Source organism: Anopheles moucheti, chromosome 3, assembly GCF_943734755.1.
Source record: "Anopheles moucheti chromosome 3, idAnoMoucSN_F20_07, whole genome shotgun sequence".
NCBI lineage: Eukaryota > Metazoa > Arthropoda > Insecta > Diptera > Culicidae > Anopheles > Anopheles moucheti.
The window spans coordinates 9,812,580-9,828,071 of record NC_069141.1 but is presented as its reverse complement, the minus strand read 5'-3'; the positions used below and the strand labels follow the sequence as shown (position 1 = coordinate 9,828,071).

General features: G+C 45.8%; 2 protein-coding genes across 2 annotated transcripts; one reads left to right on the top strand and one right to left on the bottom strand.

The window, feature by feature from the left end:
- Positions 1 to 4,979: 4,979 nt before the first annotated feature.
- On the bottom strand, positions 4,980 to 8,900 carry LOC128301556 (17-beta-hydroxysteroid dehydrogenase 13-like). Its single transcript, XM_053038106.1, has 4 exons — positions 8,301 to 8,900; positions 5,546 to 5,802; positions 5,354 to 5,467; positions 4,980 to 5,282 (listed from the first exon to the last, which is right to left on the bottom strand). Exons 1-4 carry the CDS (start codon positions 8,898 to 8,900, stop codon positions 5,201 to 5,203), a joined length of 1,053 nt encoding a protein of 350 aa, XP_052894066.1. The 3' UTR covers positions 4,980 to 5,200.
- A 4,083-nt stretch (positions 8,901 to 12,983) lies between these two features.
- LOC128301554 (angiotensin-converting enzyme-like) lies at positions 12,984 to 15,427 on the top strand. The gene is made up of 5 exons (XM_053038102.1): positions 12,984 to 13,092; positions 13,225 to 14,616; positions 14,700 to 14,983; positions 15,050 to 15,200; positions 15,272 to 15,427. Exons 1-5 carry the CDS (start codon positions 13,015 to 13,017, stop codon positions 15,425 to 15,427), a joined length of 2,061 nt encoding a protein of 686 aa, XP_052894062.1. The 5' UTR covers positions 12,984 to 13,014.
- The last annotated feature ends 65 nt before the right edge of the window (positions 15,428 to 15,492 follow it).

Genomic DNA, 15,492 nt, shown 5'->3' with positions numbered 1-15,492 from the left:
GATGGCGAACAAGATGGCGGACAAGATGGCAGCCAAGATGGCGGACAAGATGGCGGCCAAGATGGCGGCCAAGATGGCGGACAAGATGGCGGACACAAGATGGCGGCCAATATGGCGGACAAGATGGCGGCCAAGATGGCGGACAAGATGGCGGCCAAGATGGCGGCCAATATGGCGGACAAGATGGCGGCCAAGATGGCGGACACAAGATGGCGGACAAGATGGCGGACAAGATGGCGGACACAAGATGGCGGCCAAGATGGCGGCCAATATGGCGGACAAGATGGCGGCCAAGATGGCGGCCAATATGGCGGACAAGATGGCGGCCAAGATGGCGGCCAAGATGGCGGACACAAGATGGCGGCCAAGATGGCGGCCAATATGGCGGACAAGATGGCGGCCAAGATGGCGGCCAAGATGGCGGACAAGATGGCGGACAAGATGGCGGCCAAGATGGTGGCCAAGATGGCGGACAAGATGGCGGACAAGATGGCGGCCAAGATGGCGGACACAAGATGGCGGACAAGATGGCAGCCAAGATGGCGGACACAAGATGGCGGACACAAGATGGCGGACACAAGATGGCGGCCAAGATGGCGGCCAAGATGGCGGACAAGATGGCGGACACAAGATGGCGGCCAAGATGGTGGCCAAGATGGCGGCCAAGATGGCGGCCAAGATGGCAGACAAGATGGCGGACAAGATGGCGGACAATATGGCGGCCAAGATGGCGGCCAAGATGGCGGCCAAGATGGCGGAGAAGATGGCGGACACAAGATGGCGGCCAAGATGGCGGCCAAGATGGCGGACAAGATGGCGGACACAAGATGGCGGCCAAGATGGTGGCCAAGATGGCGGCCAAGATGGCGAACAAGATGGCAGACAAGATGGCGGACAAGATGGCGGACAAGATGGCGGCCAAGATGGCGGCCAAGATGGCGGACACAAGATGGCGGCCAATATGGCGGACAAGATGGCGGCCAAGATGGCGGCCAATATGGCGGACAAGATGGCGGCCAAGATGGCGGACAAGATGACAGACAAGATGGCGGCCAAGATGGCGGACAAGATGGCGGACAAGATGGTGGACAAGATGGCGGACAATATGGCGGCCAAGATGGCGGACAAGAAGGCGGACAAGATGGCGGACACAAGATGGTGGCCAAGATGGCGGACAAGATGGCGGACAAGATGGCGGACAAGATGGCGGCCAAGATGGCGGACACAAGATGGCGGACAAGATGGCAGCCAAGATGGCGGACACAAGATGGCGGACACAAGATGGCGGACACAAGATGGCGGACACAAGATGGCGGCCAAGATGGCGGCCAAGATGGCGGACAAGATGGCGGACACAAGATGGCGGCCAAGATGGTGGCCAAGATGGCGGCCAAGATGGCGGCCAAGATGGCAGACAAGATGGCGGACAAGATGGCGGACAATATGGCGGCCAAGATGGCGGACAAGATGGCGGACACAAGATGGCGGCCAAGATGGTGGCCAAGATGGCGAACAAGATGGCAGACAAGATGGCGGACAAGATGGCGGACAAGATGGCGGCCAATATGGCGGCCAAGATGGCGGCCAAGATGGCGGACAAGATGACAGACAAGATGGCGGCCAAGATGGCGGACAAGATGGCGGACAAGATGGTGGACAAGATGGCGGACAATATGGCGGCCAAGATGGCGGACAAGAAGGCGGACAAGATGGCGGACACAAGATGGTGGCCAAGATGGCGGACACAAGATGGCGGACAAGAAGGCGGACACAAGATGGCGGACAAGGTGGTGGTGACTCGTTGGAGGTGGGTGGGGGCCCGTGGAGGGTGGGTGGTGACCCGTGGGAGGTGGGTGGCTGCTTGTTGGAGGTGTGAGATGACACGTGGGAGGTAGGAGGTGACACGTGGGAGGTAGGTGGTGACACGAGGGAGGAGGTGACACGAGAGGGGAGGTGACACAAGGTTGGAGATGACTGCTAATTGACGGCTAATTGACGGCTAATCGACGGCTTTCGGCGGTTTTCGACCAAAATTGCTGTACAAGGTGCTACCTTTTCCGTGGATGCTCTCCTGGTACTATACACTCGGAAACTGGAGTTTTCGAAGAAATTTTTCTCCACCAACGGGAAAGTTAGTGTTTAAACATTGCATACCTTTCGGCGGTTTCGAGCAAAATTGCTGTACTAGGTGCTCTTCCGTGGATGCTCTCCTGGTATCGGAAATCTGAAAACAGCATCTTTCTTAAACTAGGAACGCTCTCACGGGTTTGATAGTAGGCAATGCAATAGTGAAGGGCAAATTATTTATTGCAATAGTGATGGGCAGGTTATTTCACCTGCAGCGCAAATTTTTTTCCACCTCTTGAAAAAAATGCTCTCCTGGTATCGGAAATCTGAAAACAATTGTGTGCGCGGCAACGGTATAGTGGTTTTCACAGTTGCCCAGCTGATTTGGTCATTGTACAAATTTGCCAGCATTTTTTCAACTCTCCTGGCCTTGCACCTAATGGATCAAAGAATGCTATAAAACATGATCAATTGTTGAAAAAGTTCAGTAAGTAGGAGCTCACCACAGAAGTCAACCGTTAATTTTTGTTCATCGCCTAAAACATCTACATGAGCGGAACAGGTTGATAAGAAATTCCGCTGATTGTTACCGAAAAAGTAAACCGATTGGAAACTGTACCTTGGGCGAAAAAATCGTAGAAGGCGTTGGACTAATCAGGAATCATAAATGTACGTAAATCGTAGAAAATGTGATCCAAGCAGTGGCGTTATGGTTCTCCTTAGCTCATACAAACGTTTATATATAGACTAGCTTAACGGCCCGGTTTCAGGGCTACGTAATAGAACTCTGAGTTGTACGCAAGGGAACTTTGTTTTCGATACTTTGCTGATGTTTGTTTGATCATGAAGGTAGTCTTTCAACACAAAAACTTGACTTGATTTTAGTTTTCAAATGCTAAAAGCTATGCAAATCTAACCGGTTGTGCATAACACAAATTACTATTATTATTAAATAAAATTTGCGTTGTTTGCTTAATGGGATACACAATGTTAAACAATCCACTAAATAACAAAGAAATAAAAGACACGAAATTCACAACTTAGTAACTCGCTCATTCTGTATTGCAAATCGTACTGGACTATATTCCTGTTATCAAGACTCGGACTACAAGTTACGGTGATGAACAGATCTGGTTTGCCCAAAAGCACAAACAATGATCATTGAATTTTGATACTGTGTCCTCATGTATCCGCTGCAACTGAGTGTTGCATGGCGAATATCCCGGAAGCACTGCGTGCGAACCAATTCGATGGCAAAGTGCTCCTTGAATGCTGTAGTTGTAAATTCCACCACGTGCTGCTTCTCGAAATTGGCGCACGTATGATTGTAGCTCCATTTAGAAGAGTACATATACAGTGGTAACTGGTGTTGGTGGTGATATAGCCGGTTCCGTTATTGTATTCGAAGATGGTGATGGCCCTCGCGGACCATTTGAAGAAAATGATTAGGAGTGGCCCAGCGGCGAATAAGACGGTAGGCGAAGTAGGCCCTTTCTTACTGCGCTTTTCGCCTTGTCTCATTTCAAGTCCCCTCAATGTTCCCCTTCCCTCCTGCATCGTTTTTAAAATTAGAGGCCCCAACTATAATTCCGCCCTGGGTCTCCAAGGGGATTGATCCTCCACTGCAACAGAGATACATGCATCAGAGATAAGCGATTTTTGGAAATTCAATAGCAGAGTTAATTTATAGCACAAAATCTAATTAAAAAGATTAGAAATTGATCGAAAATATCTTCGTTGGTTATATAAAAAATTTGTTTCTATTTGATAAATTAAATGCAGAGAAGAATATCGACTCTGTGACTTTAAAGTATAAACGAAATTGCACCAGGATTTCCGAATGTATAGTATCAGGAGCGCTTCAACGGAAAAGGTAGCACCTATTACAGCAATTTTGATCGAAAACCGCCGAAAGGTATGCAATGTTTAAACACTAATTTCCCTTTTGGTCGAGAAAAACGTCATCGAAAACTACCATTTTCCGAATGTATGAACGGAAGCGGTAACATCTGCCGGCACACAAACCACCAGAATCTTTGTTATTTAAATGTTTTTCAGGTCATTAAAACCAAAAGGGAAGCTATTAAGTACTAAACACAATAATAAAGGATATAAAGCTTATAAAAAAGTTAAAATGCATGGGATTTCATTGCACTGAGAAACATATTAATTTTGTGGTGCGGCTAAACACATGTACCGCACTGTATTTACATACGCTGTGAGTTGCTGTGAGATGCTTATGAAAATTACAATTCATGAATATTCTTATTCTTTCTCATTTCTTCTTCCTGTTTCTAGACATTTGTCTGAACCGATCAAACTAGCTGACGATCTTTTATTAAATTTAGTGTTCAATTTTATCCTTTTTTTCGAATTACAGAGCAGTAAACTGAGGAATAATCTCCAAATAAACAATAAATGCAGTGCGAACCATGCTTTGGAGTTGAAGTAATCAATGTCCACAAAGCATAAGCAACTAAATTAAACACGACAGAATTCATATGTTTCCTGGAAGGTGACAAATTCCCAATCGTCAGCATCTTGGATGTATGAGATATCGGTTTCATTTTTACACAGCTTAAATGCATGGCCGATCGTGGAAATCAGCAATGAGGCACGTTATCTAAATTTTTCAAACCTACTCATTTGATTGTAATATAGCATGATAAAATTGTTCATTATATAATAATTCATTGAGCATTCATTATAAAAATACTACAAAGCTATTTTTGCTGCACTTATTTCGTTGCTATTTGGAGCGCAGGGCTCAGAGCCCACAAGGGATTTTGGTCGCAGAACAATAAGTAAGTAAGTAATATTGAGGATATTGACGAGTTTTAATCAGAAGTTCACATTTTTGAATATTGCTACAGGTGAAATTTGTTTGACACATATCCCCGTTGTATATTTTATTGTCTATTTTAGGTAAAATCTATCATTTCATACGCTTTCATAAACTTTTACACTTACTTAGCATGCATGTATCCACAGAATCGATACACAAACCAGCAACTTACAACATTAAGGCTGAAGTTATTAGAAATACTAGTCAGGTATAAACCCCCTTGTCATTTTTCTCAATGAGTATCGGTACTTATTGCATTAACACCGTCGCTTCATCGCATCGCTCTTACTACGTGTGTAAATTATTGTTTAGCTCATATTCGCGGATTAAATAATCCCGAACGAGCTGTTGAACTGGCACTGGGAAGAATCTAAGACGAGAAGAAACACGGTTAATTAATCAGTTTTTGACGGAACTGAATAGTCTTTTGTCGGTACTTACAGCATGAACCGAGTAAAAACTCCAAATAACCTCGGCACTGTAACCACAATGTCTTGCCGCAAAATTCCTCTGACAATTTCACGTGCTGCCTGATCTACCGTCAATGGAGCAAACCTGGAATCGGGTGGAAGAGGGTGAATATAATTGTATTGTACTGAGCCCCGGTCGTCATCTTGCGGTATTTCCCCGTACCGTGGTTTCTGTAGGAAGTCAATCACATCCTTACGCGTCGTCACGTAGTACGGATTGACGCAGGTGGTTCGAACGCTCTTCGAAATACCCTGGATGCGCAGCTGCTCCGTGAGCGAAGCCATGAAGCCGGACACGGCGAATTTCGTTGCGGAATATACGACACCCCACGGAAAGGCGTACATACCGGACATTGACGATATACCTACGATGTGGCCACGCTTGCGTTTAATCATTCCGTCCAAAAACACTTTTGTCATCTGTGTGGAAAACAGGGAATCGTTCAACTAATTTTTATAACAACCACTTCCCAACACTCGTTTGCATAGATGTAAAATATTGCTCAATTCGTTTAATCGTTGATCATTAAGTCTTTTGCATAACACCTTAAGGAATGTCTGAAGGAAACGAAATTGGGAATACGAAAAATCCCAAAATATGATTAATTATCTTCTATCGTACATCGATGACTGAAGGTATGGTAAAACTTCAAGTCTGGATGTGTTTTATTTTACAGGTGCAGCCTGTATAGCTATTGCATGCATTCATATTTATTAGACCTTGTGCCTCGGACTGATGCAGGGGTTTCCAAACTTTTCCGTTCGCGGGCTGCATTTGGTTGAAACTGCCGTAGCTGGGGGCCACTTGCATATCTTTGTTCGGGCCAATTGCACAGATATTGTGCTCGAGATATTTGTTTTCGAAATGTATAGTTTTTAATGATGCTTTCTATTACTCTTTCAATGGTTGAAAACTGTTACAACTTTTTTCAATAAGAGAATTTTTAAAGATGTTAACATCTGCTATAGCGTCTCGAATCGTACTGAAGGCGTTCGAAAGCCTTAGCATGTGCATTAGTTTAAAGACCTCTGCTCTCGTAGCTTGAAGGTCATGTACCTCAATGTACCTCTTCAAAACAGGACCCCAATAACCTGATCTGACTACACTGTATTTAAAATTAAATTCCAATGTCCAGAGCGAGATTTTAGAGATTGTCCAGAACATTCTCTCGTGTCGATCATTTTGACAAAGAAAAATAAACTACTTTTATATTAGTCCAAGACGATCATTTACGATATTGATATCGCCCCGTCCGGCACACTGACAGGATATTGAAGTACAATGCTTACATACTTCACAATGATTGACGGATATTCAACTCATCCGATTGAAAAAAAATACTTATTAGCAAAAATGACAAACCAAAAACCAAAACACCACCCCCTTAATGACTTGGCGGCAGAAAATAAACGGAGCGAACGAAAACACGTATTTAGTTCCGCTTTCAGAACGAACGAAACGAAACGAAGCAAACTGTGTTTCGATTCCGTAAAATTGTTCTCGATTACCTTTGGCGCTACTTTTGCTTTAGTTTTTGTGTGTCCACGATCGTACACAAACACACGATCTCCACAATTTGAGAAGAACCTGAAGATATCTGATGAGTTATGGCAAGCTGGAGCGTCTTCAAAAGCAACACATATCTGTAACGGCCGTGAGTGTTATTCAACGTGCTGCTTAAGTGCACACTTCCTTCTGTCATAGTAATTGGAAGTAATTAAACTATGTTTTTGACCAACTGTACGCTGAATTTGTCTTCCCTACTAAAGGTTGCCACGGTGGATTAAAGAATTTCTACTCAAACCGCATCCTTGATAAGTATTCCTTCACGACAGCATGATCAGACAACTTTCGTATTAAAGTTTATTCTACTCAAACCATAACCTTGATATGTATTCCGCATGATCAGACAACTTTCGTATTAACGTTTATTCGCTCGATTTTTTGAGCGCTAAACTACGGCTACCCTTCGCCAAAATCATGGTAAAAAGCCATGCCATGCCATTGCCAAAAGAAAAGAAGCGAACGAACGGACAATGCCGGTGGTGGGGTGTACGCTGAATCAATCAGACATCATGAATGGGCATAAATAAATGCTTTTGGCGGTCCACTGTGGCAGCTTTGCAACGCACGCAAAAAGCCACTTTCGTTTCCTTCTATAGTGCGTCGGTTGATTACACAACCACTGACCGCCATAAGTCTGGACGGGAAATTTTTAATGTCACCAAAATAATCATTTCTTGACCGAACGATATCGACTCTCCGAAGGCAAACCTCAGTAATTTAGGGTATCCCGTGAGGGCATGAAAACGAGCTTTTGCCGTGCCGAGCATCTGTCAAGATTACATGTCTTCCATTTTAAAATATTTAGTTTGAAATTATATTCCCGCCGATTGAACCCGGCTTGTCCGGATCAGGTTAGCAGCCGCCGTGAGTTGACCAAGTTTGATTTACGATCACTAAACCAGTTTAACTATTGTTACGCTGTTTCAACCACATAAAAAAATTTGCTGTAGTCCTAGTCGACCCATATTTCTGAGGTCGAACCCAAATAAAATCTATTCAAACAACACTTTCATCACAGTTGATCAGGTTCTTCCGTAACGCATGGTCAATATGCAAACGATATGGTCATTTAAATATGACGCGCGCACACACGACAACCTAACCGTTAGGCCTATCGCTAACGATCAACGTTGCTTGCGCCGAGTAGCACACAGCTTCCGCCCAGCGTGAAGATGAACGGAGCTCAAGAGGATTTCGAGGTTTTTATACACGCACACACAGCGCATGGTAACGTGCCCACGTCAAATGTGAAGATGCGATGCACCGAAACCGGCAGTGTTCGATTAAGCTGTGCTCCCCACAACGGGATGCGTTACCCTCCGTCGGCCTTGGAACAGATGACTGTGCTTACCCATACGTGCGACTTCATATTCACGTCTATCACACTGTTCGCGCGCTCGACGTCCGAATCGTTCACGAACGCAAACATAATCAGCCCGGCATTGTTGATCAGAATGTCCACTGGACCAGCACCATCACGCTCGATGCTGTCCGCCAGCTGCCGGCACTGGTCGTACCGGGACACATCAACCCGGTACGCATGGGCAGCCACACCGTACCGCTGCTTTAACTCCTCCGCCGTGCGCTCCGCTGCGTCCAGATCAATGTCCACCAGCACCAGGTGTGCGCCACGTGCCGCAAACAGTTGTGCCATTGCCTGGCCCAACCCATTGCCACCGCCCGTTATGAGCACGACCTGACCACGGACGTCTTTCTGTGGCCGAGGCACAAACATGGAGTAGATCTCACGACAGATGAGCGGCACTCCGAGCAGTATCACTTTCACCAGATCAATCACTATCGAGAACACCGTCAGCAGTGGCTCGAGGGCAATCACAAACCGCACGTGGGACGGGCCAGCGTTCCCGTGTTCCGGTGATCCATCGACATCAGCCCGTTTCGCTTCGTCGGGTAAAGGATCGGTTTGTTCACCGTTGTTCGACGACTTCATGTTGGCGCGACGCGATAGCCACGAGTTCCAGGGAAAGACTGTCTGACGTCGCTGCTGCGATCGGACAGCACAACCCGTCCGATGTGCGTTAACGGATTTGAGGTTGTGCTAGCCGTCTGAAGAGGCTGTCCACAGCGGCACCGAACGTCGCAGTAAGGGTGGGGGATGATCGCGCTTGTTGATCGATGCACTATGAGCCGGTGGTGTGGATCTGCTGAAGTTTACGTGACGGTAGTTTCTGACCATCTCGTTAACATTATTTACATTTAATGTTATCGGTTAGCTCCAAATTGGGAGTTTGATTGGGATGATGTATGTACACTGCCAATAAACATCGTGTGCTTCGCCCTAGATGGAAAGAATGCGTTGCCGAGCTATTCTCCAGATCTTAACCTGCATGCCCACAATGCTGCACGCAGCAACACATCCCATAGTGCGTTAAAGCAGACTCATCATCTTCAAATCACTTCCTTTTGCGTGGCCAACTGCCGCTGCTTTCCACCCTGTGTGTAGTCTTTTTCCACCCGGTTGCCTCTTTTTTTTTGTGCGTGTGTGCACCATGCACAAGTGATCCGCGCGCCGATGACGTACGGGGCAGAATGGCAAACGTGCAAACATTCAGCGCGTATGTAGCCGGTTTTGTTTTGTTTCCCGATTTTTTATTGTTCCCAGTCTCCTCTCGTTCTCTTTAGGTCTCTCGCGAGATAATGAAAATCTTGAGGATGATTGGAAGCCTGCGATCGGGGATTAGTAGGCTGGTCGCCCGTTGTCTTGTTGACATCCCAGACACCTCGCTTCACCAGCGTTCAAGTCTAATGTTGCCATTCAGCGGACGGGGTGGTTATAGAATAGGGTGACCAGGTATGGAATTAGCACCAATCATCAGCCTTTGATAATGAGGTGGCGCATATTACGTGTTGCCGACTAAGCATATCGACTGACGAACGATATCAATATATATGAGAGCCTCAATAAATATATGAACGCTAATCTTGGTTGCATTTTTTGAAGGTTATAAATAAGATGAAGAATAACAACATTACTTGATTAACCCACTATGTCCCAGGGCTACAAATACTTCCTCCAAATGCCATGAAACTTTGTAGTTTGTGTGGTAATGTTTGCTAGAACTTCACCTTAATTTGGTCGTCTTCAAAGCTCGAGATATTTGAAGAACAAAAATTCAATTTCCCGTACACTTTATTACTATTTCTTGACTTTTTTCTTGATCTTTGTTCAAAACTATATAATGTAGCTTGTATTTTATTATTTTACCACAAATTTAATCAATTTGGAGTTTATAAATATTAATTTTAGTTCAGTTAAGTTTAGTGCATTTATAAATATGTGAAACGATTGATTGTTGTTGAACGAAAAATGGTAACTTTTTATAATAAAATTTTTCTCGTATTTTTTCTCGTATTATTATAATTAACCCACAAAGTGTTGCTGGTACTACAGGCACTCTAACATCACTGTTTGACACCGTTAAATATAAACGGTGCCATTTAGTTTAATAAATACAGCTTTTTTTGCAAAGAGTATTTCTGCGTATGAAAGTTCATACGCTGGAATATAATGGGTTAATCGAATATGATATTTACGCTAAATGTGGTTTCTACCAACAAAACACAATATTGACACGGTACGAAATATGATTCGGCCGGCATACGAAAGGGTCAGCCACTTGAACCCGCGCACACACTTCAGTCTGTGACGTACATTCGCACCACACTTCACGTGCCCCTACATCCGTTACAGATTTGGGCAACTGGACGGTGTGTCACTATTTGTTGAGGGGCTTTCGAGGGGTGGTTTTTTGTTGTTGTTGCCGTTGAAGTTCACAGTCACGGTTAAGCCTGGTCCGGGAGACGAGGAGGGATTCTCGTTCGATCATCAACCTAAAATTATAAGCAATAGACAACTTTGCACGGTAGTTATCCCCCGTGGGTTTGTTTTCGCTTCGTTTCGTCCCCCATCAGCCGTGTGCGCTTGTTTGTCCAGACAACGCATTATTTGGCGTCATGATTAAAAAAACTGTAACTGGCCAAATATTTGTCCGATCGGTGGATGTGCAATTGTTTTTTGTGTGTGTGTGTGTGTTATTGCTGACTCTATTTTTTGCTGAAGAAGTGTTAACAGCCACTTTCCCGTTGGGCATAAAATAGATCGTATTTGATGCAATGGAATTCAAAAACTTTGGGAAAGTTAATTTTATTACTACTGAGCATATGTGCGCGAAATGGCATACAGTTGATGGCCTTAGCGCGGGCTTAGCCAATTTTTAGTATGTTACGTTATCTCGAAAGAAGTAAACGAACAATTACGTAAAGGAGCGCATTTATTATATTACTCCTATCTTGCTGCTGGGTTGCTGGTTGAACCATCATGAACGATCACCGATGCATGACGAAATGGACAAATACGGCGTGAGGTGAAACTTTGTGTTTCGATTTAGATGAAACACTGTTAGTTTTAGAAATGCATCAACCATTGAAGGTACAAGCGACCGTGAGGGAACTTGCTTACCGCTACTACTAAGCCCTACTAAGCTTAAACACCCGAAACCGCGTTAGTGCACGGTATGTGACATGGTTTCCCTTTAAAGGCAACACAGTGCAGCGTTACCTTTAGAGCAACAAAGCCGGAAACCGTGATACACCCAACCATTAGAAGCTGGAGGCGGTGAAGCGTCCCGAATGACACAAAAATGATAACTTATGAGGTCAATAGCGTAAGATGTCACGCGGCAAGATAGTTGACAAGATTGGAAGCGATGTAAGGCCCTCCCCTCCCTGTCTACATATAATTGATCCATTGTTCGCGTACAGATTATCGGGCGGAAGAGCCGTTGGATATGCGGATATGTGGCCGGGGAAGTCCGATTAGTTCGGTCGCTGTAAGTACGATGTAAGTGCGCTGTAAGTGCGCCTTTTCTGTAATTCTGTAGCGCAGTACAATGCCAATTTTTTTTCAAACAAGTTATTCTAGTTTGATTGTTCTCTCCTAATGTGTTGAAGAAGAATAATTGTTGTTGTAATGGGCTAAAGACGGATTGAATTCCTGAGGTATTCTGTCGACTCTTGAAAAAGAATAGTGCGAAATATTATATACCGAGGATTAATGAGTTTGCCGTAAAACAATCGAATTGCTGATGGAAGATCGTCTCAAAGTTCTCAAACATCTTGGAACTTTTGGCTGTTTGGAGTTGAAATGCGTATCGTACGCTAATTTTTCTAAACACCTCCAACCAACTTCTAGCTTCCGCACCAATCAAACTGTTGGCTGGTACCGTTTTGCTAAGTGAGAATGGCGTGTTCTGGTGTGGAACCACGCGAAAAGCTCATTCCATTCGTCTGCCAGCTCATGTCGCCGGAGACACAGTTATGAGTAGAGGAAAGTACAACTCCAATAATGGTTTACAAAATTCTTGCCTAATGCCGTTGTTCACCTATTGTGTATATTTCTTTTTTTAAAATCAAATAAACATTTGAATTTTGGTGAAACCTGTGCAAGCCACAGGACGAATGACTAATGCTTCTATAAAATAGAAAAAGAAATGGTTTTGGGGTTTTTGGGTGGAGAACAAAATAAAACTCCAAACTCCAGTACAGTCGTACGCATTAGCTGGCTTTTTCCCCCCGGGTGCGATCTTTCTTCGCGTCGTATGGTACCGGTCACGGTGCGGTAACTTTCGAAACAATCATCTACGTTGTAATCAAATGTGCCTTCATCGCAAGAAGGTTTGCCCCTTAAACCCCTCAACAAACCCAGGAAGTGCGGCCTCGGTCGGCTGTTTCGCGCAGGGTTTGCGGGGGTAATCACTAGAGAATCACTTCTACTAGCTAAAGCTTGCGACTTACCGCTTGACGACATGATTCTGTGGCCACCAGTACTGCGCCGGATTTGGTCGATCGTGGTACCTGGTGCTTTGTGGTGCTACTCGCTCTCGGCGGTAAAGATTTGGGGAATTTTTTAACGTCCACGGAAGTTCGTTGCAACCTAAAACAAAGTTAGGAAAGCAAAAGCGTTTTGTGTGCATTATTTGGGTGTGGATTTCTACTCCGGTGGGTAATTACTCAGTGATGCGTGTCTGTGGAGTTCCGTGAAAACCATGGTGCGTGTGTTGCTCTGCTGGACGCTGCTAGGAGTGTTGGTGAGCGGTCAGATCAGTGATCTTCGTTATACAGAGGTAAAAACGTGTGCTTTGCTGTGTGTTGTCTTCCTGTCGGGCTCCATCTGTTCCATTCGAAAATCACTCGCCCCAAACATTTCGCAATCAGGTTTAGAACCTCATTTGTAATACATATTTTTTTGCTAGCAGACAAGCAATGATAATTTGGCGGAGGCAATCCAGTTTCTTCGTGAGTTTGATCGTGAAGCGGCCGAAATGTGTAATCGTGTAGCGAACGCTGAATGGCGCTACTCAACCAACGGGACGGAATATAACAAGCGCCGAATGCGCGAACAGCAAAACCTGGCGTCGAAGCTGGAATGCATCAGCTGGCGCAGGGCAGTGTCTTTCGATTCGTCACGCATCATCGATACCAGCATTCGGCGACAGCTCGGTCGGATCGTGCAGCAGGGCAGGTGCGGTTTGGGCGATGGCAAATACGCGGAACTGCAGCACGTGCTGATGCTGTTGAAGGACAACTACAACGGTGCGAAGGTATGCCCTTTTAGACGAGTCGGAGCAGAAACCCACGATTTGGGGACCTTTTCGTCCGCGGGCAGCAGTTATCCGAGTTCGAACTATGTGTCTACCTACGCGGGATATTGCGATCTGAAGATTAGCCCCGATTTGACGCGCATCATAGAGACGAGCCGATCGGAACCGGAGCTCCGCTACTATTGGGTGGCTTGGCGGGAAAAGACGGGTCCACCGGTGAAAAATACCTTCATGCGCTACTTGAACCTTGCGAACCAGGCAGCGGAGCAGCACGGTTTCCACGATGCAGGCGAACAGATGCGTTCCGTGTACGAGGATGGGAACTTTTTCTTCACCGTCAACGATCTTTGGGGCGAACTGCAACCGCTGTACAAGCAACTGTTCACCTACGTACGGCGAGGGCTGATTCGGCAGTATGGAGAGCACGTGGTCCGAAGGGATGGTCCACTGCCGGCCCATCTGCTCGGCAATATGTGGGCCCAGAATTGGCGCCATATTATCGACCTCATCAAGCCCGGCCCACCCGAAACGCCCGACGTTTCCGGTGAGATGATCCGGCAAGGTTACACACCGATGAAAATCTTTCAAACCGCCGAAGAATTCTTCACCTCCATCGGGCTGTCACCGATGGCGCCGGAATTCTGGCGCAACTCCGTGCTGCAGAAGTCAACGACCGATACTGGCCAGCAGTGCAGTGCGTCCGCTTGGGACTTTTGCAATAAGGTGGACTTTCGCATCAAACAGTGCACGCAGGTCACGCTGGACGATTTTATCGGTACGCATCACGAGATGACTCACATCCAGTACTACATGCAGTACGCGAGTCAACCGTTCCTATACCGGGAAGGGCCGAATCCCGCGTTTCACGAAGCACTGGCCAACGCGATAACATTGAGTGTTGGTGGTCCAGCACACTTACAAAAGATCGGGCTGCTGAACAGTCCCGTAACGGTAACGAACGGGAACACGATGGTCAACATTGAATATCTGCTCAATTTGGCGCTGGATAAACTTCCGTTCATGGCATTCAGTTTGGCGCTGGAAAAGGTCTGAAGCAAACATCCTGATGCTAGTTTGATGTGGTTGCTAACGAACGGTGAGGTACTCCTTTGTTTTTGGTCTTCTTCCAGTGGCGCTGGTACGTCTTCGAGAAGGGTCCAGTTGGGATGAATGCACGCTGGTGGGAGTTACGGTTGCGCTACCAGGGAGTCATACCACCAACCGGTCGAGGATTCGAACATTTCGATGCCGGTGCCAAGTACCACGTGATATCGGACCAGGATTACATCAAATATTTCGTGGCCACGGTGCTACAGTTTCAGATTTATTCCGAACTATGCCAGGCGGCACAACATTACGGTCCGCTTCATACGTGTGACATATATCGATCGCGCGAAGCAGGTCGAATTTTAAGGTGAGTAATGAGTGGTATGACCCCTTTAAGACCATTTTATCATACAGAAACCGTCTTTTCGCGTAGTGATGTTATGCAACAAGGAGCATCTCTATCTTCCGCACAACTGATTAAGTTGCTGACACGTGGTAAATCCTCCCGCCTATCGGTTGAACCACTGTTGGAGTTTTTCCGACCACTCGAAGCATGGCTTGAGGGGCAAAATCGCGATGAACAGGTAAAAGACACGAGAAAGACAAATCTGTGTTCTGAACCCATTTTAAACTAACGGACATTCTCGTTTTGTAGATCATTGGCTGGAGTTCGTCGATGGATGACGTTGCGCTGTTTCAGCCTTTGCTGGGAACGAACGGACAGGCTGTACAAACTGCAAACTTCAGACTAATGATCGCGCTGGGAGTTATAGTTTGCGGGTTTGTTTCACACATTAGTATGATAACGTAAACAGCGTATTGCACTGTTATGGTTCATTGTAGAATAAATTGTAAATAATGTCACTCTGGCGCGTA